At 65.7% G+C, this 27546-nt stretch overlaps 10 protein-coding genes across 10 annotated transcripts; 2 read left to right on the top strand and 8 right to left on the bottom strand.

Annotated features, from left to right (window-relative positions):
• Positions 1–1892: 1892 nt before the first annotated feature.
• On the bottom strand, positions 1893–5011 carry FA09DRAFT_327806 (MFS general substrate transporter). The gene is made up of 10 exons (XM_025741534.1): positions 4433–5011; positions 3765–4252; positions 3273–3689; positions 3165–3202; positions 3089–3098; positions 2915–3001; positions 2826–2857; positions 2602–2765; positions 2347–2523; positions 1893–2245 (listed from the first exon to the last, which is right to left on the bottom strand). Exons 1-10 carry the CDS (start codon positions 4787–4789, stop codon positions 2159–2161), a joined length of 1857 nt encoding a protein of 618 aa, XP_025600631.1. The 5' UTR covers positions 4790–5011; the 3' UTR covers positions 1893–2158.
• Positions 5012–5676: 665 nt separating this feature from the next.
• FA09DRAFT_183554 (hypothetical protein) lies at positions 5677–9324 on the top strand. The gene is made up of 6 exons (XM_025739343.1): positions 5677–6824; positions 6884–7098; positions 7158–8065; positions 8159–8275; positions 8333–8528; positions 8600–9324. Exons 1-6 carry the CDS (start codon positions 6085–6087, stop codon positions 9031–9033), a joined length of 2610 nt encoding a protein of 869 aa, XP_025600630.1. The 5' UTR covers positions 5677–6084; the 3' UTR covers positions 9034–9324.
• Positions 9097–13859, bottom strand: FA09DRAFT_327804 (hypothetical protein). The gene is made up of 8 exons (XM_025741533.1): positions 13560–13859; positions 13201–13490; positions 13008–13126; positions 11663–12952; positions 11418–11605; positions 11006–11359; positions 10790–10950; positions 9097–10735 (listed from the first exon to the last, which is right to left on the bottom strand). Exons 1-8 carry the CDS (start codon positions 13727–13729, stop codon positions 9342–9344), a joined length of 3966 nt encoding a protein of 1321 aa, XP_025600629.1. The 5' UTR covers positions 13730–13859; the 3' UTR covers positions 9097–9341.
• A 301-nt stretch (positions 13860–14160) lies between these two features.
• FA09DRAFT_327803 (hypothetical protein) lies at positions 14161–18144 on the bottom strand. Its single transcript, XM_025741532.1, has 5 exons — positions 17511–18144; positions 17414–17449; positions 14695–17359; positions 14532–14606; positions 14161–14465 (listed from the first exon to the last, which is right to left on the bottom strand). The coding sequence occupies exons 1-5, from the start codon at positions 17646–17648 to the stop codon at positions 14365–14367; spliced, it is 3015 nt and encodes a 1004-aa protein (XP_025600628.1). The 5' UTR covers positions 17649–18144; the 3' UTR covers positions 14161–14364.
• A 445-nt stretch (positions 18145–18589) lies between these two features.
• On the top strand, positions 18590–21096 carry FA09DRAFT_327802 (diphthamide biosynthesis protein). Its single transcript, XM_025741531.1, has 3 exons — positions 18590–19121; positions 19184–19261; positions 19336–21096. The coding sequence occupies exons 1-3, from the start codon at positions 18724–18726 to the stop codon at positions 20828–20830; spliced, it is 1971 nt and encodes a 656-aa protein (XP_025600627.1). The 5' UTR covers positions 18590–18723; the 3' UTR covers positions 20831–21096.
• FA09DRAFT_294040 (hypothetical protein) lies at positions 20918–22495 on the bottom strand (the record flags this gene model as incomplete). The annotated part of the gene is made up of 4 exons (XM_025740072.1): positions 20918–21137; positions 21192–22178; positions 22234–22363; positions 22462–22495. The coding sequence occupies 4 exons, from the start codon at positions 22493–22495 to the stop codon at positions 20918–20920; spliced, it is 1371 nt and encodes a 456-aa protein (XP_025600626.1).
• Positions 22274–23311, bottom strand: FA09DRAFT_327800 (hypothetical protein). The gene is made up of 2 exons (XM_025741530.1): positions 22462–23311; positions 22274–22363 (listed from the first exon to the last, which is right to left on the bottom strand). Exon 1 carries the CDS (start codon positions 23050–23052, stop codon positions 22744–22746), a length of 309 nt encoding a protein of 102 aa, XP_025600625.1. The 5' UTR covers positions 23053–23311; the 3' UTR covers positions 22274–22363; positions 22462–22743.
• Positions 23312–23887: 576 nt separating this feature from the next.
• On the bottom strand, positions 23888–24931 carry FA09DRAFT_183360 (hypothetical protein). Its single transcript, XM_025739342.1, has one exon. The coding sequence runs from the start codon at positions 24833–24835 to the stop codon at positions 24239–24241; it is 597 nt and encodes a 198-aa protein (XP_025600624.1). The 5' UTR covers positions 24836–24931; the 3' UTR covers positions 23888–24238.
• Positions 24759–25069, bottom strand: FA09DRAFT_327799 (hypothetical protein). Its single transcript, XM_025741529.1, has one exon. The coding sequence runs from the start codon at positions 25035–25037 to the stop codon at positions 24879–24881; it is 159 nt and encodes a 52-aa protein (XP_025600623.1). The 5' UTR covers positions 25038–25069; the 3' UTR covers positions 24759–24878.
• Positions 25070–25748: 679 nt separating this feature from the next.
• Positions 25749–27509, bottom strand: FA09DRAFT_327796 (L domain-like protein; the record flags this gene model as incomplete). The annotated part of the gene is made up of 5 exons (XM_025741528.1): positions 27158–27509; positions 26751–26971; positions 26523–26697; positions 26396–26470; positions 25749–26336 (listed from the first exon to the last, which is right to left on the bottom strand). Coding segments are annotated over exons 1-5 (1375 nt in total), but the record flags the coding sequence as incomplete, so codon positions are not given.
• Between the last annotated feature and the right edge of the window lie 37 nt (positions 27510–27546).

Below are 27546 nucleotides of genomic sequence, written 5' to 3'. Positions count from 1 at the left end.
GATGAGGCGCCATCATCGTCGGCAATACTGCCCGCTACGGTGCTTGCGCGAGAGTCGTGGCCGTCGCTGCCCTCGTCTCCTCGCCGGTGCGGTGCAGGACGCATCGACGGCTGCGAAGGCATGACCTGTCCACCGGGAAAGTGACTCGGTCCTGCAAACTTGCCTCCCTCTGCTCCCCTTCTTCCCTCCGACGATCCGCCTCGTCCTGATGAGCCCGAAGGCACACTCGTTGCCTCGCCTTCCTGCACCGCAGCGAGTGGCGAATGGCCATCTGTGGCTGCCGCCGCGCTTTGCTGCGGTTGCTGCTCTCCGTGTCCTGCCTCAGACTGACGACCTTGCGTGCGCTCGTATCGCTGACTCGTCTGCCTGCGAAGAGCTTCCAGCGCTCCAGGCCCACCTGCTTTTCTTCCCCCTCGTTCGCTAGGCACGCGATGTCCTCCCAAGCCCGGATGAGCGCCATGGCGCTTGGCGCTGCCGCCGACTGCCTCGTCAATCGCACTAGTGCTGCCTCCTCGACCCGCTGCGTCCGCCTGGCTACTCGCGCCATGCAGCGCTTGAAGTGCTTGTGAAAGCTCCTCGAGCGTTGCTGCACGCGCCATCTGAGCGCCCTCGAGGCGAGCATTCTCGAGCGCCTCGCGCTGCTGCTTCTGCTGCTGCTGTGACTGCGGCTGCGGCTGCTCTTGCGTGCCCTCGGCAGCGGCCTGCCCTGCCCTTGCGCTTTGGGACTCGCGCCTCGAGGCGAAGTCATGCGCTAAGACGGCGTGTTTCGATGAGTCTGCTTGCGTGCTGCTCCAAGGAGACGCTGGTCGATGCTGATGGGCCCTCTCTGCCTCGGACGTGGAGCACGAAACGTGTTCGGCGGCGGAACGCTGCCCATAAGTGCGGGAAGCGCAAGGGATGTGTCGCTCCTCTTCTCGCCTTGCCTGCGGCTGCGGCAACCTCGCTGCCGATGCTGCGCGGGCCTGCCGGGGAGGCGACGAGGCGCGGCGAGGCCTGCTGCTGCTGCTGCTGCTGCTGCTGCTGCTGCTGCTGCTGCTGCTACTGCTGCTGCTGCTGCTGTCGTTGTCTTTCTTGCTGGCGCCGGTGCCGTGCAGCGTCAGATGGGCGGCATCAAAGGGATCCGACCGCTCGCTCAGCCGCGTCGTTGGCGAGTGCTGAGGCCAGTGGCGTGCAGTGTGCCGCAACACTGCCGACGGTGACGACAGCGGCGGCGGCGGCGGCGGCGCTGAAGAAGCGGACGTGGGAGGAGTGGCTCTTGCGAGCGCCTCGTCGGTGGCGGCATCGCGACGGCGCGAGGGCACGGCAAGCAAGGCACTGCGACTGCGACTGGAGAGGCTGCGTGGACGCTGTGGCTGCGGCTGCGGCTGCGGCTGCGGTGCGGCAGCATTGGCTGCTGGCATGGCGGCCGTGTGCCGCGTGTGAGATGGTGAGTCAGAGTTGGAGTAGAAGAGTAGAAGAGGTGTGAGGCAGAGAGAGAGAGGGTTCTCGGGCAGCTTCAACGTACAAAGCGCACCAGCAACTCTGACTGCACGCTCGTGGGCAAAGCGAGCAAGAAGAGAGGGCAATAGAATGTAAGGCCCTATCGTCCCGGCTCCCTCGGCTCTTGCCCTGCGCCTTGCCGGCGGTAGCGCGGTGCCGCTCATCGCGACGCAGCGCAGCGGCACCGCCGGCACGGGGCCTTGCGAGCAAGCATGCGCTGCAGCGGCAGCCAAGGGTCTTTGCTGCGCTGCGAGCGCGGCCGCGTCGCTGCTAGCGTCAGTCGAGTTGCTGCCCGAGGTTGCGCTGAAGAGAAGAGCAGCAGCAGACGCCAGCCCGATCGTGACGTGTGCGAAGTCAGAGTGCCGCGGCTCAAGGTCCAAATTTGGGGCCCTCAGACGCGATGTGGAGGGCAGGGCGCAGGCGGGCCGCCGCCTTCGCGCGCGCGTCTCGCCGCTCGACGCACGAACGTCGAGGGCCGCAGCCGCTACAAGTACACGCAGGCACGCACGACAGTATGCGTGGCAATGCCGCTTGCAGGACGGGAAGCTGGACAAGAGAGAGAAGGAAGAGAGAGCAGACGCATCGTTGCTGCAGTCGTGCCTGCAGCGCGCCGAATAGGGGATAGGGAGAAGAAGAGCCGTGGGTCATCGTCTCGCCTCTCGCCTCCTGCCTCTCGCGCTCAGAAGGCGCGTCGACCGCGCGTGTCGTATGGCAGCAGTGCGAGGGCGATGGGACAGACGAGCGTAATGCTGCCTCCCAGGTACAGCTGTCGAAGAGCCACTCATCAGCCACAGTCGATCCCACAGCGTCGCGCCATCGCACGGAAAGCGGGCCAGGGTGGGGGGGGGGGGGGGGGGAAAGACGCACCACATGTTTCGCGTTCTCGGCGCTCGTCATGCCACCCGCACTGTAGAGCGGGCCGGCGATCAGAGGCGCCACGATGCCTGCAATGCGTCCAAGCGTCGAGGTGAGGCCCGACGCTGTGCCTCGCACGCTCGAGGGATACGCCTCGGGCAGGAACGCGTAGAGAATGCAGTTGAACAGCTGCGACGGAGCAAGGGCACGCAGGCATCAGCCGTCGGCTCCAGCGAGTAGCAGAGGGGAGGCAGGAGGACAACGCACGCTCTGCATAAAGTACTCCAGAGCGTTGAGGCCCACACTGCCAGCTTGAGTCGTGACGATGGTGTAGAGAAAGAACGAGACGGCCATGAGTGCCGAGGAGACGACCATGCTCCATTGTCGGCCGACGCGCGGAATCTCGATGAGGCACGCGCCGAGGAGACACGCTGTCGAGAGAGCGTGGAGTGAGCAGGCGATGCCAGAGGAGAGAGGAAGGCGCAACGAACCGGCAATGCCAGGGGCATAGATGGCGATGTAACTGTAGCCGCGAGAATCAGCAGCTGGAAGGCCAGGCGTACGAGGCAGCAAGACGCACTCGCGGTACGTCTCGCTCAAGTCGCGCCCGTCTCGGATGCCCTGATCGGCCAGGATCTGTGGGAGGTAGAATCCGGCGATTGAGAATCTGTGACGCAGCGCACGAGTGTGTCAGCAAGAGTGAGAAGTGCGCGTTACAATGCGAAAGGGAGGAGGGGGTGGAAAGAAGGCGCACCCGAAGAAGTCTGTTGGATGGAGCGAGAGCGTCAGTAACAGCTGTAGCCAAGTCACATCAGGCAAGAGAGACTCACCGCAGATGAACGTGATCCAGAGGATGATCGTCACCCGCCTGTGCAAGAAGGACTGGTCAGCGTGCTTGCCCGCATCCCCACCTGCTCGCACGGGCCTGTGTCACTCACGCCATCGTCTTGTTCTGGAACAGCACGCGCACATTTCCCAGCTGCCTGAGTCGAGCGCCACCCATCTTCTTAAGCGCCTCCATTCTCGTCAACGGGCGACCAGGGCTGCTCTCCTGCACGTGCAGCACCTCTCCATTGGCGGCGCACTTGCGGTCAATCTCCTCAAAGTCCTCCATGCCAAACACCGGCGGCGGATGTTTGTTCGTCTTTGCGATGTTCTGCACCACCTTCAGTGCCCTCGCGTCGTGGCCCAAGTTGACGAGGAAGGCGGGCGACTCGTAGAACGTAAAGATAACGAAGCGAGCAATGAAGATGAGCAGCGTAATGCCGCCGCATGCGAAGAGGAGGTAGCGCCATCCTCGATTGTCTTGCATGCGACAGACGATGCCTTCGGCACTGCCGCCGCCGCACGAATAGCTGCGTTGATGGGCGAGGGCATGAGCGGTGAGAGGTCCTGAGACTGCTTGCGCCGGCCGAGCAGCAATCACTCACGGAGGGATGAAGGCGTACGCCAGGCCGCACGCCACGAGCACGCCCACGGGCTGGAAGAGCGAGAGAAGCGCCAGCAACCATCTGCGGTTGGTCGGCAGGAACTCGAGGCAGATGGTGGCGTCGATGGGAATGTTGCCTCCGACTCCCAGGCCCGCCAGGGCAGTGAGGACCCGCAGCGTCGTAAAGTTCTGCGAGCCGCCCGCGGCAATGCCAAAGATGCTGGAGAGGAGACAGGTGAAGTAGAAGCTCCACTTGCGCCCAACGACGTCGACCAGAATGCCCCAGGAGAAGGCACCGACGGTCAGGCCGACATTGAACGCCGTGGAGAGAGTGCCGATGTTGACGTCGCTCGCGCCGAAGTTGGGCTCGTTCTTGAGCGGCACGGAGATGAGGCCGTACGCCTGCGCGAAGAGCAGGTCGATGAAGAAGCCCAGTCCGCAGAGTGCGAACGTGCACCACTGGTAGCGTCCCATACCCATGCGGTCGAGCTGCAGGGCACAGTGTCAGCCAGAAAGGGGCGGAGGCGCACCCCAGGCGAGGGCGGTGCTGCCGGCGCGCGTAGCTGGCGCGCCTTCCCTACAAATGCAAGCCTATCCCTTAACCTCGCTCTCCGCCCTCTCGCCTCCTTCCCGTCGCTCTCTCCGCGCTCATCCTCTCTCTGCACTTACTTCTGCACTGATTAGCAGGCATTTGTTCTCCCTAGCTGTCTTGCTCTCATCGAACAAATCGGCCGCTGTGAGGCCGTCTCTGCTCGCTCGCGCCCGATCCACCAACACATCCGCATCCGAGCCCTTGCGTCCGCCCTTTCCCTTCCCTTTGCTATCAAGCGACGCTCTACGCTCCTCGCCCTCGTCGTACGATGCGGCGCGCTGAGGTGCGGCGGGAGAAGTAGAAGACATGGCGCGCAAAGCTACGGCGTTGGAGCCCTCGGAGAAGGAGAGAAGTGCGTCGTTGGAGTCGTGAGAGGAGAGAGAGCTGGAGGCGGAGAAGGGCGACTCGGAGCGAGGGTGCGAGCGCAGAGGCATGTGCTTTTGCCCTCTCGAGAGAGAGAGGCGCTGCGTGCCGGGCGAAGTGGAGGGCAGACGCGTGCGTGAGGGCGCTGCTTGGCGGTGAGGGTAAGGATGGTGGTGAGAAGCCAAGCGTCGCGAGCGCTGTCGTCGATGCGTCGGCTGAGTTGCTGCTGGTCGCTTTGTGCATTCGGGCTCCGAAGAGATGCAAGACGCCGCGGGAGAGAAAGAGAGAGGAGGGGAGCGGTGATGCTGACGAAGCGAAGGCCCGAAGCACGCTAGCGTGCATTTCAGGGCGGGGCGCAGCACGAGGGCGGACGACCCTGCAGCCGCGCTGCAGCGCATGCCGCATCGGGCGCAGAAGCACAGGCAGCTCCCAACAGCTGCTGCTGTCGAGCTCTCAAGGTCATGTCGCGGCTCTGCAAAGCTTTGTTCCTCTCAAGCTGCTCCTGCAGCTCCCTCTTCGGCGGTGCCGTCTCGGCCAAGCTCCTCAGGGCCCTCCATCATCTCTGATGGGGTCTAGCGCACGAGCCCCACTTTGCTTCTCCATCCGACGCGACGCGCCTCGCTCGGCCTGTGCGGCTAGATGGTCGTGGGAACAGCTGCCTTGAAGCTTACTCGCTCGAGAAGTAGCCTCGCTTGCGCTGCTGCAGGCTGCTGAGACTAGACTCGACTGGGCTGCGTGCTGAGCCCCAAGGCGTCGGAGGCGTCGAAGAGCGTAGATGCAGCCTCAGAGGAATGCCCGGCGGCTGCCGTGTGAGCCCTTGCCGCTGCAGCGTTGCGCCGCCATGCAAGCTGCGAGCTGCGCCCTCGACGCCTCTCGACGTGCCGACGGGTGCCGAGGGGCTTGTTGCGCGTTTGGCTGCGTCTTGGCGACGCGCGACATGCGAGGGCGCGTGGGAAGCGGCGCGAGTTGTTGCGTGTTGTCTCGTGGCGGAGCTTTGACGTCACCTGCCGCTTCAGGGGTTGTCGAGCAGCGGCAGCAAGAGTGTCGCTGCGTCTGCACGTCGGCTGCTTGCGCTCCGAGGCGGTGCCGAGACGGCAGCGCACGCCGCAGGGGCAGCGAGGCAAGGCGGCAGAGCTCGGCCGTATGGAGGATAGGGGGGCCGTCGGAGCGACACACAGCGACAGCCGTCTCGACTCGCGACTGTGCACAGCCGCCAGCGGCCAGCAGCACGAGTCTCGCAGTCCTACGAGGCTCGCCTCTCCTCTGCTCTCCCCACCACCACTCTTGCCGCCCCTGAAGCTGTGCAGCCCTCGCCCTCGCTTCTCAAGGCGCTCGAGGCCATCTCCTCCTCGCTGCGCCGGCCGCCATGTCCTCCTCCTCGCATCTGTCACGCCCCCACGCGCGTCATCGACCTCAATCCCTGCCCTTCGTGCCTTGCGCCGCTCCGTTTCTGCCCAGCTTCGCCTCTCTCATCGACTCAAGCCGCGCCAGCTCCACCTTGCACACCGGCAACAATGCAGACAGCAGCAGTCACTCCTCCGTCTCGGCATTCACGCCTCTCTCACCCGCACTCGCCTCTCTCTCGCCCACGTTCCAGCACGATGCCACACGGCGCTCCTCCAACTCCTCCTCCTCCAGCAGCGGCACCCTGACTTCACACGCTTCGCTGCGCACTCCCCGCGCACGCGCCCATTCTGCAGACGAAGCCAAGACGCCTACGTTGGCGTCTTGCTCTCAGCAGCAGGCGCAGGCGCAGGCGCAGACGTATGAGAACGGCATGCCTTCTGCGAGGACGTGGGATGCACTGATGCAGCGTTCGAGTGCGCCGCCGATGCTCAGTCTCACCAGTCCCTCCTCCTCCTCGACGCCACGACCCATCCATGCGCCGTGCAGCTCGGCGCTGGAAGCCAGACGCCTGCGCACTGCTCTTGCCGCTTCTGCCTCGAGCGCGACTGGCAATGCCCACTCCTCCGCGAGGGAGCGCGAGGAGGCGAAGAGCTACGCGGCTGACGAGGCGCAAGTTGCCCGGCTGGCGGCCGAAGCATGGGCGATTGTGGGAAGGGCAAAAGGAACGGATGGAGTAGCGCATGCATTTCTACGGGCTTGGTCAGTCCTCTCCTCCTCTCTTCTTCATTTCTGGCGCTGACACGGCTGCGCTTTTGCAGGTTGCAAGCCTCCTACGCCCCTGCCTCTCCCTCCTCACCTCGCGCAGAGCCGGCCGTAGTGCGCCGCGCCGCGCTCGTGCGCTCGTACGAGCTCGCGTGTGCGTCGGTGGGGCTCGAGCCACTGACGAAGCCCGTGGTGGGCAAGATGGTGCTGGCCGTCTTTGTTGGACTGAAGACGAAGAGATTGGGCCCGCGTGGTGGGAGCTTGGCGCACTGTGAGTGCCCCGCCACTTTACTTCCCTGAACACCGGCTGACGAGGGATCGAGTTGGCAGACATCGACTTCGCGCCTCTCACGTTACTCGAGCGTGATCAGCTCAGCGAGGCAGGTCGACAGCTCAATCTCGAGGCAGCTGAGCAAGCGCAAGAGGCTCAAGGCGGCAAGGGTTCCAGCAAACGACAGCGTGCGGTCTCAGCTTCCTCCTCCGCGTCGGACTGCAGCAGCAGCAGTGAAGATTCCTCCGTCGCCAACGTCGCCCCTCGGTCGCTGCTTCGCCATTCGACGCGAGACGGAGCTACCACGACTGAAGCGTCGACAGTGATGTCGAACGACTCGATGCAGATGGACGTCGACGACGGGCAAGCTTCGTCCGCGTTCTCTTACGCTCACTTGGACGCTGAAGAGGAACTCAGGCGTCGCCTCCATGGCCCGAGCAGCACACTGAAGCGCACTGGCTCAGCGCAATTCTTCTTCGCTGGCGAGGAAGACGAAGGTGCCTCACCCGACGCCGACGCCGCGATGCCGATACATCACGGAGGCGAGCCCTCGCAGCACCAGTCGGACCTGTTGCGTGCTGTAGCAGCCTATGCCACCGTCGGTGCTCTGCCCGCACACAGTCCAGACCACACACCTCGACTCTCCTCTCGTGCCTCTCCGATCAAGGCAGCGCTGGCTTCTTCTCTCCTTCACTCCGCCGACGATGACCCCGACGCCGATGAAGAGTTTCCTCCTCGCACCTCCTCTCGTCGACGCGTCCGCTCGCGCACTTCTTCCTCGGCCCTCTCCGAGGCGTGCTACGCTGCGCACGCTGGCGCCGCGGCGCAGAGAGCTGTGAGAGCGATCAGCGGATGGCCTCAGGTGCAGGAGCTGCAGCTGGATGGAATGGGGTTGATGACGTGGGAAGAGATTGAGGTCGGTTGCGAAAGGATGTTGCGCGCATTCAGGGAGCTGGCGTTTGACGAGGTGAGTGCCGCCGCCTTTGTCCCCTCGCTTCCTCCTGGTCTTTGCACGACCTCTACAGCCCTTCTAACGGATTATTTTCTGCTCTCGCCGCAGTTCAAAGCAGCAGCGACGTCGCTCTATACCGAGCTTCCGCGCGAGGCGCTCTGGGCGATCTGGGGTTCTTCGCATCTCTGCGATGCAATCCTGTCAGCCGAGCGAGCTCTTTACGAAGTGCGACCCTTTTCCGTCCTTCCGCTCTCCCACATCCGCTCACTCCCTCTATCGCAGCATCTCCTCCGATTCCTGGATGAGCACATCTCCGATCCGCCCATCGAGGTCGTATGCTCCGCGCTCAGAGATCTGGCAGTCAGCTTCCCCACGGAAGTGCAGGCGTCGCTGCAAGGCTCGGGATCGAGAGGTCGCTTTCCCGATGCGTTCGTCGTGAGCCGCACGGAACTTGCGTGGCGGTGGTGCGAGTGCCTCTGTGAGTGCCCTCATCCCCCTCCCCGCGAGGCAGACAAGCAGAGCCATCGCTGACGCGTGCCCTTCTCTCAGTGGCCGTCAACTCCATCTGGGCGGACATAGTCGAGCTACGCGCTCGCTTCTCCCTCTCCTCGTCGCACTGGGAGCGCTCGCCCACGCTCTCCACCGGCTCCACTTCTTCGAGCCTCAGTCTCAGCGCCGACGTCTCCGATGCCTTCAATCACTTCCAGCCTCATTCTCGCGACCAGAGTTGGGCCAGCATCGACAGTCCCTTCTCGGACGACGAGTCGCATCTCGAGTCGCCGCCTGCAAGCCTCGTGCTCGAGACGCGCAGCAACTTGAAGTGGCAACAGATGCGCGAGCGCTCCGTCTCTGCTCAGCAGCAGATGCAGCACGATGGCCTCGGACTCGAGAATCTCGGCCTGGACGAGCTCCAGGCACCGTCGGGCGCCGACTCGCAAATGATGTACGACGCTTCGCTCGCTCGTCTCGCATCACTCGCCTAGCCGCCGCCCCACCCGTCCCTCCCTTCTCTCTCGCAGCTCCGGCCCACTCTCTCCTCCTGCCCCAGCGCCTCTTTTCCTGTCCTCTCCGCTTCGCGTTGTCTTCTCCGCCCGCGTCACCACATCTCACGCCACGCTGTCCGCACCCGTCTCGCATCCTTCAAGCACGACCCGCGTCACCTTCCCGCAAGCCAGGCTGGCTCTCGGCTCACACCGCCTCTTCACTGCGTCCCCTCTCTCGCATGTCTCACGCCCCGCATGTCCGCATCCGTCGCATTGCGCTTGCAAGCCGCCGCATCACTCCGTGCCCTTCAAGCGCCCGCCGCACGGCGCCACCAGCTCTTGCGTGTGCGTTTCGCCGAGTTGCCGCTGGTGACGGTGCCGGAGAGGACGCTGTGCTGCGCTGCGCTCTCCTCGTCGCTCGAGGCAAAGCCGGCATGCGCGGCCGTCGTGCGGCTGCTGATGCTGCGGCGCGAGACGTGGCCACTGCCGGCCTCGAAGACGGGCGCAGGCGAAGAACGATCGCCGCGCGTGGTGCGCGAAGAGTGAGTCAAGCGCGACGTGTCGCTCGAGTGCCGTCGCCCCATGGGACGCAGTACGCTGTCCGCGCTCCGCCCGACGACGCCACTATTGCCTGGCGACACGCGCACGGGCGAGCGCGGCACGCGATGCGCAGGCGACGAGGAGGCGGCAAAGCTCTGGTATGCTGCGCGCAGCTCGTCGTCGGATTGCTCGTCGAGGTTGAGCGAGAGATTCGTGCTGCTGAAGCCGCCATCGCCACTGGCTTGCATGCTCTCGACGGAAGGCATGCGCGGCGTGATGTCAGGTGCAGGCGACGCCTCAATGAAAGGCGGCGGTGCCTGTTTGGTCGGTATCCGAGACGAGACTGTCGCGCGCCGAGAGCGGCCGGCGGAGCCTTGCCGATCGAAGCTTACCGTCGAGGCGTCTGGCTCTTGGTACGAGCCCGTCTGGCTACGCGAGCCCGTGATGATGCCCGGACTGCTGCGCAGCTCATTGTGCCCGCTGCCGCTCGCGCCGTTGACTGGCGTGACGCGACCCGTCGAGATGGAGGCCGACGTGGCGAGACGCGGATCCATGCCTGGCAGATGGCCGCGCGGCAGAGGCAGCGGCGCAGGATCGAAGCCTGCGAGATCGATTTCCGCGCCCGTCTCCTCCTCAATGTCGCAGCACAGATCGACAAAGTTGGCCAGCGCATCGGCCTCGGCTGCTGCACCGGCCTCGGCGCTCTGAGGCGGCGCGTCGGCCAGCACTTCCTCGCTCTGGCTCGTCGCGGCTGATCGCGCAGAGCGCGTCTCTTCATCGCTGCGCACCAGCTGCGCCGAGCGCACGACGTACGAGACCAGCGATGCGAGTGCCAGCGGGCGGTCCAGCAGGTACGTTGGCGTCGGAATCGACTCGCGGTGCAGCGGCGGCAACTTGGGCATGTGCCGCTGCACTGCCCGCTGCAGCGAGTAATCGTTCTCGTCGCCGAGAGGCATCGACTTGCTCTGCATCTCTTCGGGCGGCCGCGTCGAGACGGCAGTGATGTAGTCGTCAAATGCAGCGCCCTGCGTGCGCAGAAAGTCGTTGACTTGCACGAGCCACGGCTCCTTGTCCTTGTCGAACGCCGGGCGCTTGTTCGCCAGTGCCAGGAAGACCTTGGCGATCAGCATCAGCGTCTTGGCGCTGCGGATATCGGGCGCCACTGTAGGCAAAGGGGTGAGCAAGAAGTGTGCGCGAGAAGCGGATGGCTACATACCCGCAGTCAGGCCGTACAAGTGCGGCGTCGTAATAGCCGGACAGATGAGGCGCAGAAAGACGAAGGCACCGACACCCTGAAAGCCGGGACCAGGCTGCTTGACGCCGTTGAAGCGCGCATTGACCGTCGTGCGGATGTGGTTGAGAGCGCGGCGCAGATCACTGCGAGAATAGGATGAGCCATGAAGTTCTGCAGCTTACCTGCTCCGGCACTCACTGCGGACAGGCATGCCGGTTCCTGTAGATGCTCTCCCACACCTCGACGCAGAGACGCTTCAGCTGCTCCAGTGCGCCTCCCCGCGAGGCATCTGCAGGTCCGCCCTCGCTAGAGTGCGTCGACGAGCGACTCATGCTCGTGCTGATGGACTCGCCGCCTGCAGCTTGTCCCGAAGCAGTGCCAGGTCGAGCGTCCGAGCTGAACATTCCGCGATGCGATGCCTCTTCGTCGGCCTCAAGCCAGATGCGCTCCTCGACGATGCGTCGAACGATGCTGCCCACGGACACGTCTAGCCAGCCCGAGCAATACAGCCGCTGGAACTTGTCTAGACTGCGAGAGAGCAGCGTGTTGCCTCTGCGCCCAGGTGTGCTGTCAGAAGATGCACGAGTCTGGGATCGTGCGCCTCGCTCACCGGAAGAGAAGCTCAGGCTCAAGCTTGTCGCCAAACGCACTGCTCTCGACGTCGGCCAGGTCCGCGAGACGCTGCACGATGGTGCCTGAGCTCGTCCAGATGTCGACGAGATGTGTGATGAGCCGGTCCTCCTCGAGCTCCTTGGAGAGCGCGCGTACGAGAGAGACGCAATTTGGCGCATTCAGAGCCTGCCAGCAAGCCCGTGTCAGCTCGAGCGAGGCAGCGTCGGAGCCAACATCACTCACCTTCTCGACGCCCTGATACTTGGTGCGAGCGAGGATAGTCTCTTCGCGCACGCGGATGACCATTTTGAGTTCTCCAATCATCTCGCGGCCGTAGCTCAAGTCCGAGCGCGCGTTTGCCGCAGCCGCATCATCCACGCGTCGTTGGGCCCAAATCGGGAACCAGCCCTCCACATCTTCTCCTCTGCGCATCGTCTCTATCGGAATGTCGACCGAGCCGAGCAACGAGTACTTGCCTGTGCGCTGACTGCAGATGACGTCGACTTGCAACGAGGAGAGAGACGGTACCTCGGCCATGCAGAACTTCTCGACCCAGACGATGGAGCCCGTGCCGCTTGCGCGTACCTTGGTGCGAGCCACAACGGCGCCGTCGAGTAGGACGAGGCAGTAGCAGGCGGTGAAAGTGGGTGCCGTGCTAGGACCGGCAGTCTCGCCTAGGCTTCGTTGGCTGCGCGAAGGCGGCATGCCAGCTGGCATGGCAGCCGTAGCAGCCGTGCGCGCTGCGCCGGTCAGGCCGGAGATTGGGCCGCTCATCTCTTCCTCACTATCTGAGCCGGGTCCAGCGGCGATGGGCGAGATAGAGCCCCCAGCGCGGCCATTCTCGCTCGGGCCGAAACTGTCGATCGAAGTCGAGCGTCGCAGCGAGGCAGAGAAGCGCGCCAGCGAGCTCATCTGCTTCTCCGCCGCCAGTGCCGGCGAGGAGATGCTGGCTGCCGTTGGACTGCCGAAGACTTCTGCGCCGGGAGGCAGATCATTCAGGTGCCCTGGCTCGTCGCCGAATGCCACGACGTCCTCCGCCTCCTCGTCTTCTCTGCGCCTCAGGCGTCGCGCCAGGCCCTTGGCCTTACCAGAGCTGGCGTGCGAGCGCCCGTAGTCTGGCAACGGCAGCGGCGCGCGCGAAGTGTTGGGGAAGCGCGCCTCAAAGACGGTCATGTCGAGCTGCCGATAGCGTCGGTGTGTCGGCGTACTGCTGCCCGAGGGTCCGTAGAGCTCGGGCTCGGCAAACGTGCGCAGCAGCGAGCGCCAGCGCAGCAGCTTGGCGCGCGAGGGGAAGCAGAGGTAGATGGGCTCGGCTCGAGCTGCCTTCTCCGATGCGTTCAGCGCCTCGTTGGAGCTCGAGGCATGCGCTATCCTTGTGGCCGCTGCTGGCGTCCGGGCGCCAGAGGTGGAGAAGACGGAAGGCAGAGAGAAGATGCCGAGCACGTGCGGCTTGGTGAAGAGCGAGTCGTCGACGCGACGCACGTCGCTCGTCTGCAGTGACGGTGCATGGATCGAGTGCAGCAGTGCGCGATCCTGCGGAGCTGCCCTCAGCCGCTGTGGCTGGCGCCATCCTTCCCGTGCGACTCACCTCTCCAAAGATGCTCAGAATCCCATCGTCCCGGAACAGGATCGTGGCGCGTTTCCAGCCGGCCTTGCCGCCCGATGCCTCTGCGCTTGGCATTGCCAGCTTCGTCCGGCTCGGCTTCTCTGCAAGAGACGAGGTGCGCGATGGTCAAGTCTGCCCCCTTAGCAGCGCCATCGTCTGCGTCAAGGCCACTCACCTCTCAGCCAGCCAGTCGCGCCCTTGATGCCCGCAAAGCCAAGGCCTGACTTTCCCGCGCCCTCCCTGTCCGCCGTGCTCCACCCAGCATCGGCCTCGTCGATCTGCTGGTGGTGCAGATGGTGCGGCTGCAGCCCGCCGCTGGAGCCCGGCGGCGCACGCGAGTCGCGCTTGGTGAGCTTGCGCCGCACCTGCGGCACCTCGCGCAGCAGCGGCGCTCGCGAGAGGGCGGAGCTGCCCGAGGCGGCCGGCACACACCAGATGTGCACGGCGAGCGTCGCCTCTGCCCCGCTGCGAAGCGAAGAGCGAGCCTCAGCATCGTCCACGGACGTTGCGTGCGCGAGCCGGCCTGGCACTCACTGTGTCGGGGCGGGCGTGGGCGACGCAGCGCCGGCCGTGCGGGCGATGGGCGACGGCATGGTAGAGGAGCGAGCGGTGCTGGAGCTGCTGGCGCCGCCGGCCTGGCTCGAGCTGCTGCTGGCGATGGGCAGGAAGAGCGAGGGCACGACGCGCGTCGGCGGCGCGCTCATGGGCGCGCTGCTGCTGCGTCCAGTATGGGCAGCGCTGAGGGCTCAGGCGAGGAGCGGGAGCGAGGAGGAAGAGGTGAGCAGGGGTGATGAGAATTAGCGAGACGGAGAGAAGAGACGAGCGACGGGGGCCTGGGAGAAGAAGCGCGGGAATTAGGGGATGGGGGTCGAGACGCAGGAGCTCGAGCGCGGCGGGCGTGCCTCGCACAAAGCTCGGGCACCGGCATGCGCACCCCGTGGAAGCGCGGCGCCTGCGCTCGCGAGGCGCGCCTACTCAGACTTGACTACGCTCTCTGTGCCTGCCACGCCTCGAGCTCGCCGCGGCCAACGTCAAACATCGGCAAGGCCCCTCGTCATGAGCAGCGAGATACGGGCAAGGCGACGAAGCAGCACAGCACGTCGTCATGCCGCGTGGCCTCGCGACTGCGGGCGGGAGCTGGATATCATGCGATTGCTCTCCTCGGCAGGACGGCGCGAGGCAATGAGAGGAGTGACGGATTGAGAGGATCATGAAGAAGTGTGACAGGCGGCGCAAGAGGAGGGGACGCAGCCGGAGGAGGAACGAGGAGAAGAGAGGAGGGACTTGCGCAAGAGACGCAGGCAGACAACGTCCACCGCAGCCAGCTCAGGGGCGACGCTCAGTCGCCCTGCGCCAGCTTCTGCGCCTGCACCCAAGCGACTCGCTCGGCACGATACTGCTCGGCACGCAGCGCGGTGAGGCGCGAGTGTTCGCTGCCGCCTGGGAGAGAGGATGGCAGTCAGCAGCGGTGGAGCGCGAAGGTCTCTCTCTGCCGCGTTCACTCACTCCGACCGAGCGCCTGGAGCAGGCGGATGAGGCGGTCGCCAATGCCCCACATTGAGTCGATGACTGGTTGCGTAGCTGGCGGAGGCAGCGACTTCAGCAGCTGCACGCTGCGTCGGCAGTCTCCGCGCAGTGCAAGAGACCGGGCGGAAGGGGAATGACTCACTCAGCGGCGGCACCTTGTTGTGCGTCACAGGCTCAGCCCAGTATGGCTCCGGGCGATGCTGGACGAAGTGTTCGCGCCAGGCCTTCTGCGATGCTTCGACTTCCGCACCAATCGCGAAGGCCTGGCTGCACAGCTTGTGCAGATGCCGCGGCCAGCGCATCGCTCGGCTGATGTTGCCCAGCGTCACGCCAGCTGCCGTGCCTACCTCGCCGGGCACCGGTTCTTCGTGGTTCTCGAGCAGCTCGAGCGTCTTGCGCACCACGGCGTCGACCTCGAAGAGCGGCGCCATCGCTGCCGTCGAGGGATCCTTCGAGACGCGCAACAGCTCGCGGCGCTTGCGAGGCGGCGCAGGCGGCATGCCATCGCCCTCGACGGGAGAAATGCCGGCTGCTCCGCTGCGCAGCGTCTCGTACTGCGTCGAGAGATTGGGGCCAGGCTCCATGATGACCTTGAGCCGCAAGGATCCAGCGGCGCCGCCTCCTCCTTCATCCACTGCTTCGTTTGTGAAGTTCTGGTACAGCACGATGGCGGCGAAGAGGCGGTACGACATCAAGTCGATGACTCGCAGGTGCAGGAAAGCAGAGACGGCGAGCGGCATCTCGGTGCCGTCGAGCTTCGGCACAGGAATGCACGCCTTGGCCCACTGCAGCGTCTCCTCGATCTCGTCGACGGCCTTCTGCAAGTCCGGCTCGGCGCCCGTGCCGTTGAGCAGGTCCTCGAGCGGCGTGTTGAGCATGCGCAGAATGCGACCAAAGAGCAGAAACGCCACGTGCTGCACCGCACAGATGGACGTGTCGCTCGGCGTGGCGCCATTTGGCGGCGCCGCGGGTGGAGCCCACGCTGCACCGCGATGGATGGTGTTGTCGGCGCCCAGAAGGCTCACCTTGAGCGAGGAGAGATTGAACGTGTGCTTCGCAAAGTTGTCGTTGGACTGCGTCCAGACAAACGAGGTGCACACAACGACGACGCAGCGCCGCAGTGCCTCGCGATCGGCAGGGTGCAGCACAGCGTAGCGTGCGTCGAGAGGCCGCGGCATCGGCGTGCCCGGCGGCAACTCTGCATCGTACGGCGCGGCACCATCATCGTCGACGGCCTCCTCGGGCGACACGTGCGCCGGCAGGTCCATCAGGTGCAGATTCCACGCCTTGAGCACGCCGAAGAGCCAGGCCTTCATCTCGCCCATCGACGCCGTGCCGATGCCGTCTTCGGACGCAGCCATGTCGAGCGCATAGCCCGTAATGAGCAGCAGCGGATCTACCTCGCCGTCGGCGACGAGACGCAGCAGCGTGTCGTGCGCCAAGTTCCAGCAACGCCGAGCGAAGAGCAGGAGGCCATCCTTGAGTTCTTGATCGTGCGGTTGCTGATTCAGGTGGCTCAGATCTTCACCCATGCCTTGCTGCAGGCTCTCCAGGTCGCGCTGGCTGCGCACGCTCGGCAACAGCAGAGCGCGGTGCGCCAGGAGCGAGAGCAGCGCCAGCTGTGCATGCTGAGGCGGCGGCGGCGGCAGTGCGCCGTCTGCGTCGGGCACAGAGCCCCACAGGATGCGCGCGGGAAAGAGCTTCGTCGAGGCATCGAGGTCGGAGAACTGCGCCAGCGCCAGCGCGATGAATTGTCGATCGTTGTAGATGAACACGCCGCTCAGCTGGTCGATGAGCGAGAGCACGACGCTCCCTCTGCGCTCAGCAGAGAGCATGGGCGGTCTGTCGTAGACGCTGCCCTGCGACGACTGCCTCTCACGCGACTGTCTGCGCCCGCCCGAGCCTTGCGCTTGCGAGCGCTCGGAACGCGAAGAGCCGGGCGGCGCGTAAACCTGCGGATAGGGGCTGTTGGCGGCCCAGCTGCGCCCGAAGACGTCGAGACGCGCCGCTCGTGGGTCTTCATGCGAGGCAGGCATGGCTCGCCGCGGCGCGACGGGATCGGCGTACTCTGCATCCTGCGGGCGCGTGCGCAGGTCGGCGTACTCTACAGGCGCATAGCTCGACGCCGAGCCGGTGGAGCCCGTGGCTGGCGACGCCGGGATCTGGTTCCACGGCAGCCGTTCAAGAGAGCTGGCGTGCCCTCGGTAGTAGTCCTGCGGGCCTGGGCCGGGCGGGTACTCGTACGCAGGCGGCCGATGGCTTGCGGGATAGTGGGCAGAGTAGCCGCTCGAGCCGCCGGGCGAAGGCGGGTAAGGTCGATCTGGATGCAGACTCTGGCGCCTGAGGAAGTTGCCGTTGCTGAACAGAGCGTGCTGCGCATATGCAGCCTGCTCCTCCTGCGCCGTGCCGCTGGCACCGGAGCGTTCGCTCGAGACGGAGCCTGGCGCACCAGGAAACCCTGCTGAGATGCTCCCGTTGCTCGCGTCGCCGTCGCCGTTCAGCGACGTCGCGGCGCCCTTGGCAGCGAGATACGCAGAGCCGGCGCTGCGTTCGCTGCGAGGCGCGCCCTTGACTGCAGGCGTAGCACGCTTGGCCCTGGCAGTGCCAGCGGCGGCGCCACTGGCCTTGCGCCCTTCCTCCGGCGCCTTGGCCTTGGGTCCACGCGGCTTGCGGTCCCACACGAAGACGCACAGCTCGAGGGCGCGCGCCTGTACGGCCTCGGCTGAAGGCGCCGAGCTGCCGCGAGGCAGCGAAGAGCGCGCCTTGGAGAGACAGGCAGAGCAAGGGTGCTCGCCGTTGCAGCGGGCCTGTGGGCAAGGGTCAGCTCGGCGCCAGCATCTGCGGGCCGCGAGAGGACGCACCTTGCGCGTTCGACATGACTCGCACGCCGCCCAGATCTGATGGACGAGCGGCCGTGTCAGCGACCACACCCATCGCTTGGCCAGCGCGCACACTCACTCGGCGCCGCTTGCCCGCCTCGCCCGCCTCCTCCTCGGGCTGCGCCTTTGCGCCCGCGCCGCCCTCATGCCCGACGCCGTTCAGCACCGACGGCGGCGTGCCGGCACTGCGCGACGTGGATGCGACCGACGAGGCCATTGCCGCGAGGTGGGGAGCACTGGCGCGAGCAGATCACGCGCTGCGGCCGGCCGACGGCGACGAGAGCGGGCGAAGTGCGCTCGACGCGCCTGGCTCAGCACGCGCGTCGCAGCACCCGGTCGCGGGCGCAGGCCGCTGAAGAGTGCGACGTCGCGCTGTGTCGGAGAACAGCGGGTGTGGTGCAGCGAAGAGGTGGCGAGGCGAAGAAGGAGAGAACGGAGAGCGGCGTGTGTTGTGGCAGCAGATGGAGATGTGCGGGCGGCGGATGCGTGAGAGGTGGAGACGGATAAATCACGCGCGGCCGCAGCACCCAGCAGGGACTCTACTGTGCCGCTATACGGAGATAGGCCAGGGTGTGGGGCCAGCTCAGGAGAAACGAGCTGCGAAGAGGGGGCGGTGACTGGGAACGGAGCTGGGCGTGCGAGAGGGCGGGCGTGTGTGGGAGCGAGGAAAAGAAAAGGCGAGGTCGCCGCCGTCGGGATGCCAAAATGACGAGGCGAGGGTCGAGCAGCAGCAAGCGCCGGTGGGGCGCTTCGCGGTGGGCAGCATGCACAGGCAGCGGCGGCGCCTTCGCCGGCGGGCGGCGCGGCCTTCGCCTTTGTCTCGCGTCGCGGCGTGCTGCGCTGACGCTGAACGCTCTGCGCTGCAGCCGGCGCCACATCGCACCTCGCTGCTCGGCTCCCCTCTGGGCTGCCGCCGTGGGAGCAGCGCTCATGCCGCACGACGCCTGTCGTCTTCGCTCCGTGCTTTCGCTTGCCGGGTGCGTTGATTGCGCGCAGCGTGCACGCAAGGTGCATCATGTGGCGCTGCGCTGCCGGCATCCGGCTCCGGCCGTACGGTATGGCTCTCGCGCAGCCGCTGCATCCGACCCCCTCCTCGTCAGCGTCAGCCCTTGCGCTCGCAGCAGCAGCTCTCGCGTGCGCACCCAATTCTCCGGCTGCCCTCGCCCTCGCATGAGCTCAGAGCAAGCGCATGCTGCCGATCTGCGATCTTAGCGTGCGCTGTCAGCTTGGCGCCGCATCTCGGGTGCGCCGGTAGATCCGGGTGCTTCGGCGCTGCCGGCCGCGCCTGGCCGATGCATTTTGAGGTGGAGCGCGGCTTGCGGGGTCCAGAGCATCCTCCTTTCCCTCTCCTCGCCCCTCCTTCTCCACCCTCCTGGCCCGCCGCCATGTCGACCGCGCCCGTCCTCTCGGCGCCCGACACTGCCATCCTCACACATGTGCCCGAGCTCTCGGACGCCGCGCTCTCCGCGACGGCTGCGGCGCGGCAACAGCCCGCCGAGCAGCTCTACGACGTCGCAGCCACGGCTGCCCGCCTCGCGGCCCTCTCACCGCAGCCGCAGCGCATCGTGCTGCAATTCCCCGACGAGGCACTCTGCGACTCTGTGCCTGTCTTCTGGGGCCTGACGCGAGAGCTGCAGAAGCGGGAGTGGAAGGGACAGCTCTTCATTGGCGCAGATACTAGCTATGGCAAGTGAGTGCCGAGTGTGTGCGAGAGCGGCGCTGGGCAATGCGCTGATCTGCGAGCTTACACAGCTGCTGTGTCGATGAGGTGGCTGCGCAGCACGTCGATGCCGACATGGTCGTGCACTACGGACATGCCTGTCTGAGTCCGTGAGTCGCCTCGCAAGCTTGAGGGGCGGCAAGGCGGCGCTTGCTGAAGTGGGCGTGCCCCTCTTTCCCTGCAGCACTCAGCGTCTGCCGGTGCTCTACGTCTTTCCCAAGCTCGCCATCGAGCCTTTGCAGGCCGCAACAGCGCTCGCCGCCGGAGTACACGAGCTTGTCGGCTCTTCAGGCGCAGATGAGCCTGCGCCGAAAGCCATGCTTCTCCTCTTCGACGTCGCATACGCGCACGCTGCGCCGTCTGTGCATGCAGAGCTGGGTAGGCAGCTAGAGGCACAGGGTGTCTCAACACCGCTCGTGCTCTCGAGCGTCGAGTGCGAAGGCAACACTGGTGCCTCGGGCTCAAGACTGCCAGACGCTGCCTGCTCTCGGACGCAGGCCTTGGGCAGCGGGTGTGGCTGCGAGAGCACATGCCAAGAAGCACCGCGGCCACCGCCTGAAGCTTCGCCCGAAGACGTCTCTCGCCTCTCAGGTAGCGGCACAGGAGTTGGCGCAGGTCGGCGATACGAGCTGCCCTCAGGCGCCGATCTACGGTCCAGCGCCGTCATCTATCTCGGCGGCGAGTCGCTGGCACTTACCAATCTGCTCTTACGACTCGGACCTTCCTCACGCATGCTCTCCTACGATCCACGACGGCCTGCAGGCGCCGAGGTGCGGCGAGAAGATGGGCGGACAAATCGGCTACTCATGCGACGATACGCAGCTGTGCAGAAAGCGCGTGATGCAAGCGTGATTGCCCTGCTGGTCGGCACGCTCGGCGTGGCAGCCTACCTGCCATTGCTGGCGCATCTTCGGGAGAAGCTCATCGAGCGAGGCCGCAGAATCTATACGATCAGCGTGGGCAAGCTCACGCCTGCCAAGCTGGCAAACTACGCCGAGATCGACGTCTTTGTCCTGCTCGCTTGCCCCGAGAACTCGCTCGTCGACGCCATCGATGCGACGCGCTCGCGAGACTTCTTCAAGCCCATCGTGAGCCCCTTTGAGATGCTGCATGCGCTCAAGGACGAGGAGGACGGAGGACGCGAATGGTCGGGCGACTACGTCCTTGATCTCGATCGGCTTGCACCTACGCCTCAAACAGCAGCACCAAGCACGAGCGACGCGCAGAACGTGTCAGACGAGCTGGCAGCACAGACTGGCGACCTCAGCCTCACCGCTCAAGGCTCCGTCGAGCCGACCGCGCCGGCGGACGGGGAAGAGTCGTCAGACGAGGAGCCGCAGTTCTCGCTGATCACCGGCGGGTACGTCTCGCGCCCCAAGCGGGCGGGCAAGAACGGCTCCGGAGTGCGGCAGATCGCCGACGCCGCAAGTGCGGGCGTAGTGACGGTGCGCAGTGCCGATGGCAGTCTCACGCGCGTGCTCGACAGCGCCGCCGGTGCCCATCTGGCACAGCGTTCCTGGCGCGGTCTGGAGACTCGCAGCTCGGACGACGCACCCAGCGTGCTGGGCCGGGGACGCGCGGGCATCGCGAGTGGATATGCAGACTCGGGAGGCACGAGTGAGGGCCAGGAAGGCGTGGGCGCCATCACGAGGGAACAGACGCAGGCGGACCAACAATGACAAGAAGCATGCGTTGCGCCAGTCATTCAAGCGTGAAAGCATTAGCGCATCAGAGAGGTCGTGAGTATCATGACGGGCCGCCTCGCATCACCGAGCCGGACGCAGTGCATCGCTGTGCTCGGGCAGCGCGTAGCTTGGTCGATCGCCGAGCGGGTGGAATGAGTCTGCCGGCTGCTTCGCAGCATCGTCGGCCGTCTCGCCGGCCTTCTCGGGCTCGCCGATGCCCGCACGCGTGCCCCAGCCCGTCTCGTGCAGCGTGAAGAGCGCGTAGATCTTCATGATGGCAAAGTAGTAGCCGAAGAGGATGCTGGCGCGGCAATCGGGTCAGCTCGAAGGAGCGGAGGAGCAGCGCTGAACTCACAACGCTGGCACGTAGATGATGTCTTGCGGCCGGAACCAGAGATGAGGCAGCAGCTTGGCCGTGCGCGTGGCCATGATCCAGACGAAGTAGGAGAGAATGATGTTCCACGCAGGCAGATGGTAGCCTCCCTCCTCGACGGAACGCGTGCTCTTGACGATGAGGTACGCCACAAGCACCGGGCCGACGAGCAGCGTGAGTGGGTTGATGAACTTGTCCACCATCGAGTAGGCGACGAAAGGGTGGGCTGTCCAGATGTGGCGTTCCTTGAAGACGCTGCGAATGTCGGAGCGCCACGTGTTGCGCGTCCAGCGCAGCACTTGCTTGAGGAATCGCCAGTCGGGCTTCATCGTGGAGAGCAGCTCTGCCTCGGCACATACTTGGATGTACGTCTGCCAGCCATGGCTGACGAGCCAGCGCGTGAGAAACTTGTCGTCGCCCGAGTTGAGCAGGTATTTGCCCAGCCAGTAGTCGTTTGTGAAGCCATGCAGGAACGTCGGGTCCTTGAGGATCACGGTGCGGTACGCTGCGGTCCGGCCAGAGAGACACGGGACACCGCCGTCGATGTGCGTGCTCGCCGCAATTTCAAAGTTGCGAATCGAGAGACGGAAGGCCGCCAGCGTCTCCCACACCGTCATGCGTGCTCCCTGCGGCTTGACCCTCTGGCTCGTGCCTACGCCGCCGACGCTCTGGTCCTCAAAGCACGCCAGTATCCACGGCAGCATCGTCGGCGGCCAGATGGCGTCGTCGTCGGCAAAGACGATGATGTCCGTCGTGGTGTGGCGGATGCCATGCGCCATCTGCAGCCGCTTGTTGGCGCGCGGCACCGTCAGCACGGTGATGCGACTCGGATCCACCTCGTCGGCGAGCGCCTGCAGTGGCTCGCGCATCTTGTGCTCCGTCACGATGATGATCTGCGCCGGATTGCCCTGCAGCCAGCTGAAGGCTGCCTCCTTGAACTCCTCTCCGGCGTCGATCGTCGGCACGATGCTGCGAGGGGCCGCGTCAGCGCCACCAGCCAGGCAGCTCTCGCATGCGCGCTCACATCGTGACGTCCTCATTGGCGATGTACGTCGGATTCTCAGGCGGCTTGATCGGCCGGTACACGACGGCCGCAGAGAGACGGATGATGTACCAGAAATACCGGTAGAAGCCGATGATGCCAAACGGCACGACTGCGCGAGGACACTGCTTCAGTCCGTGGATCCCGCTGCTGCTATGCTGCCTGGCACTGCGCGGCACGCTCTGGCATCTGCGTTTCGCGTGCACTCACAGACCGGGAACTTGTCAGCTGTCAGGTACAACATCGCCCCTGTAGGGCAGCACTACGTGTGCGCCGCAGAGCAGAATGGAGGCGTGGACAGCCGAAAGTCCCGCTCGGAATGCAACCGCACGAGTTGGACGCGCGAGGCGCTGCTTTAGGTGTGCTGGTCGTCGTGAGGCCTCTGGCGAGGGTGTACAAGGCAGTGAGGGCGGAGAGGATGTGGAGCTCAAGCAACGCTGGATTGCAGCCGCAAAAGCGAGGCCAGCTCGCCGAGCGTCGGCGGCTGGGGCCTCAACGTCGAGGGCCGAGGGCGGGGGCGCGCGTATGCGGTGTGCTGTTGCGCGCCGCCGAGCGTGGCGCGCCTGGCGCTGCACGCGCCCCATGCCCGTTGACGACCGGCAGGCTCGGCATGCAGGCACTGCCTCTTCCCTCGAGGCCTCTCGGCACCCCTTGGCCAGATGGGCTGAGGCAGACTATATGCCATGGACATGTGTCCAAGGTCGCCTTGCCCTGCTGCGGCCAGGCAGAGGCGACGGCGTGGTCCAGGCCATCACTCGCAAGCGTGGGATCAGCCAGTGGCAGGCCCTTGTCCTCGGTCATGCTCTGCCTGCTGCTGCGCACGGAGCTCGGAGTCCGCCGCTTGGCCGGCGCTTGCGCTCGGTGGAGGCACGAACAAGCAGGCCAAGATGCCCCTCGCTGCGCAGGGCAAAGGGCGGCGCGCAGCCGCGCTGAAGTGGCGAAGTCCTGAATCTGAATTCGAGATCGCCCTGTGCTCCAGCCCTGCGCTGCGGCTGCGAGTCGAAGCGCTGGCTGCTTGCGCAAGGCTGCAGGCTGCGGCGAAGCGCAGAGAATCTTCTGCGGGCGCTGGCGTGCATGCTGCCGCAGGGGTCGGGAGCGCCGACGGCTGGCGTCGTGCTTGGGCGGCTGCGCTGCACGCGGCTGCACGGCCGCATGCCTCTCACGCGCGCTGCGATGCGGCGCTGGAGCAGTCGACGAGCTTGGCCCGCCGTGCCGATCATGACGCAGCGCAAGCGGCGGCCGTCGAAAGCGGCGCGAGGGGAGCGATACGTCACGCCCGCCGGCGGCTGAGCGCTGCGTCTGAGCGCTGCAGCTCCACCTCACGGCATCGGCTCCGCAACCGCACCGTCCTCGACTGCGAGCTCCTCGCAGCACGCTCGCCGACGAGACGACGGGCCCGCTCAGCCTCCGTCGGTGAATCTCGCCTCTTTTGCAGCACGGCCAGAAATGATATCCGCCAGTGCTGTAATGTCCGCGCCAGGTCTGGGCCCCGCCCGCAGCCGCGCTAAGCTTAGCTCAAGGCCGACTGCGGCACCGCCACCGCCCAAGGGTTGTGCTCAGCGTCAGGAGCAGAGCCGCAGCCGGAGATGGCGCCGGCGAGGAGGAGGTGCAGAGCCGAGATGATGCAAAGCGTGCGGAACGGAGGCGGGCTGCGGGCGCGGATGCGCTGCGTCGCGGCGGCGCGCGGCAGCGGATCGCCGTGCCGCAGAGGGGATGCCGCCGCCGCTGCTGCGCTCTGCCTCGCAGCTGCGCTCGGGCGGAGCCTGTGGTGTCATGCGCCTCTCCGATCAAGGGACAAACGCCCGCGGCCTTTGCTGACGCTGAGGCAGATGCAGCGGTCCCGCTCAGCGCTTGTGCCGCCTTGCCCGCCCAGCGCGAGGCCAGGGAGCTCTGCGATGCCCGTGCGGCGGCGGCGCGCTATAAACTCCACCGCGCGGCGAGGCCCGCCTCCTTCTGCATCTCACCCATATCCGTCCTCACGCGCGCTTTAGCCGTTTCGCATCCACGCCCCACCGACATTGCCCATCCCCTCTCCCTCATTGCCGCAGACAACACGATGAACGGCGACGCTCCTCCCCCGCACACGTCGGCCGACCCCGTGCTCGCCTCGGGCGCCGCGCCCACGGGCGACCTCAAGCTCGACACGTCGGCGCCCGCCGCCGGGGCCGGCCACGTCGGCGAGGCCAGCACGGCCTCGGCCGCGCCGCTCTCGGCCGACGCTGCGCCCACGTCGCCGCCGATCGGCACGACGACGACGACCACCATCACCACCACCACCAGCGCCGCACCCGACGCCGCCAGCCCCACGGCCGGCTCGGTGCCCGGCTCGGCCATTGCGCCCGCGGGCACTGCGCCGGGCTCCGCCATCCACCCCGCCGCGGGCTCGGAGGCCGCGCCGGCGCCCAGCTCCACGCTCGCGGCCGTGCCGGCTGCTGCGGCGGCTGGCGGCGCGGCCGGCGCTGTCGCCGGCGAGTCGGACAAGGACAAGGCGGCCGTTGCGGCGCCCCCGCCGATCGCGCCCAAGGAGGCCAAGAAGTACGACAAGCTGCTGAAGGTGAGTTGGCGCTCTGTGTGTAGAACACATGCGCGCGGTCTGCTCGGCGATGAGCCTCTTCGGCGTCGTCAGGTCACGCCAGCACGAGGTTGCGGCAATGCGCAGGAAGCGTGGCGCGCAGCGGAGATGTTCGTCGCACTCGCGCGCGCAAAGATGCGTGTGCCATGCGCGCAATGGCCCGCAGCGTTTGCGCGCGCAAATCTTTGCGCTTTGCCCTCGTCGTCATCGACATGCGTGCTGACACGCCCTCTCTACCAGACCGAGGCCAAGAACGACGAGAAGGAGCTGGCTGCTGCCATCAAGCAGGCTGCTGCCGACGAGAAGACGCTGCGCAAGGCGCGCAAGGCTGAGGCCCAGAGCATCAAGGTGCGTAGCGCGCGCTTATACGAGAGCAGTCCGCCTTCGCTGACACGCTCTCCTCTCACAGCGCCACCAGAAGGCTGTGCGCAAGGAGCACGACACGTCCAAGAAGCTCAACAAGGCCAAGCTGGCGCAGGAGAAGACGTCTGCTGCCCTCGCCAAGGCCGTCGAGGAGCTCGACATCAAGAAGCGCCACACCGAGGCGACCACCTCGTCGTACGAGACCATCAAGAAGAAGCTCGACGACCTGCGCAACACCAAGATCGCCAACGACCAGGACCGCGCCCGCCGCTCGGCTGGCATGCACACTGCCTAAACAGCGGCAGTCTGAAGCCTCGCTCAATATCGAAGTGTGAATCATCGGACGGGCGGCGGGTGTACCCTCGCTGCCGCTTCTCTCTCTCTCTCTCTCTCTCTCTCTCTCTCTCTCTCGCCCTACTCGAATCTGCCGTCTGCCGTCGAGCGCAGTCTGGTGCTGCGCGCATCTTGTTCCTCCTCCACAAGCTGTGTGCGCATCACATACCCCTGAGCTTGTGCCAGGCGCGCCCTGCCTACCCTGTCCACTCTCTATGCTGTTCTGCCAAACCAATATCAAGCTCTCTCTCCTCTCTCTGCGTCTGTCGTCGTGGCCTCGCAGCAGATTAATGCAATTCGTGCGATGATGCGCTGCGAATGAGGCTCTATGCGACACGCGCAAGCGCAATGGCGTCGATCTGCTGGATCTGCGGCAGGAGCAGCATGATCTTGCGTCGATACGCGGCACCCTCGCTGCGCTGCACCGGGTTGTGCTCGAGGTACACCGTCGCGAGGTTTGGGCAGACCTTGGGCCCCAGCTGCGCCTCGAGGGCGCCGAGCGTCGAGATGCGATTGTCGTTTGCCTTGCAAGCGAAGCGAAGTGAGCGAAGCAAGACGCGGCGACAGCTGCGAGTCGACGTACCCAGAATTCCTCGAGCGCGCTCAGGTGCGCAATGTTCTCAATCCCCTCTATACGATTCGCGCCAATGTCCAGCGTCGTGAGACGCTTGCAGCCCTCGAGGCCCTCGAGCTTCGTCAGGCCGTTGTGAGAAATGTACAGCTCCTCGAGCGCCTCGAGCGACGAGAGGTTCTCCAGCTTGGTGATGCGGTTCGACTGGATCGACAGCACGCGAAGCGACTTGAGGTTCTCGAGCCCCTGCAGATGGCGTGAAGAGTGAGCTGTGGCAGACATGATGCTGGCGCGTGTCAGCGCACCTCGAGCTTCGTGATCTTGTTCTTGCCGAGCCACAGCTCCTCGAGCTGCGAGAGGTGGCCGATATTCTCGATGCTCTAGCGATGCACGCGTCAGCTGGTGAAGCAGGGCCAGAACGGCATCACTGACCCGCAGGCGGTTTCCGCCCAGCTCTAGGCTCCGCAGCGAGGCACCGATCGGCCCCGTCAGATCGTCTGTCCGCACACGCGAGATCTTGTTCTGCACAAAGTAGAGCGTGCGCAGCTTGGAGAGATGCGTGAGGTGCGAGATATGCCGGATGGAGTTGAAGGAGAAGTCGAGCGATCTGCGCGCCAGCTTGAGCGCCTGGAGCAGACACGCAGCCTCAGCTCAACTTACTCAAGCTCCGGACACCCTTCCAGCACCTCGCCGTACGTCTTGCCGAGCCCGTTGTCGTACAGGTCCAGATCCGTGAGGCTGCACAGCTGCCCGATGTCGCTGGCCGCGATCTTCGAGACCTCATTCTGCCGCAGTCCGAGCCGCTTGAGCTGCTTGAAGCGGGCGAGTCCGAGCTTGCGCAGTGATGATGTCTTCAATCGCAGATGTGTGAGGTCGATGTACTGAGGTGCGGCGTGAGCTGTGTCGCGAGCGGCTGGCGGGTGCTAGTCTGCCACAGCTGCCCGAGACGGCCGAGCACGGCACCCTAGCGCGCAGCGACAGCAGCCACGCTCTCTACGGAGGTTCGCGCAAATCGCACTCATGCCTACATTCTCGCTCAGGCTCTCCGGCTCGGCGGGGTGACTCACCTCCTCATCATCCGGGTACTCCTTCAGCAGATCTGCCACATCGTCCCCGTCTGCTGCCCCTTCTTCGCTGCCCAGCTCCCGAATGCGTGCGCCCTCCAGCTCCTCCACGTCGCTGTTCTCCTCGCCTTCGTCCTCGTCGCGCTCGTCTGCGCTGCCGTCGCTGTCCTCCTTGTTGCGGCTGGAGCGCGGCGGCATGGGCGGCAGCTCGGCAAGGCGCGCCTGCTTGCGCGGTGCCGCCGCCGGCGGCGCGGCGTCGCCGTTGGAGAGCGACAGGGCGCCGACATCGGGCGTGGCCGACGAGGACGAGGGTGTGGGATCGGACATTGGATGTGAGGCTGTGGCAGTGGAGAAGCAAGCTTGGATGTGTGCTGCGGACAAGGCCGCTCGGC

The sequence above is a fragment of the Tilletiopsis washingtonensis genome (assembly GCF_003144115.1).
Source record: "Tilletiopsis washingtonensis strain MCA 4186 unplaced genomic scaffold FA09scaffold_3, whole genome shotgun sequence".
Lineage (NCBI taxonomy): Eukaryota > Fungi > Basidiomycota > Exobasidiomycetes > Entylomatales > Tilletiopsis > Tilletiopsis washingtonensis.
This window is presented reverse-complemented; position numbering and strand designations above follow the sequence as displayed.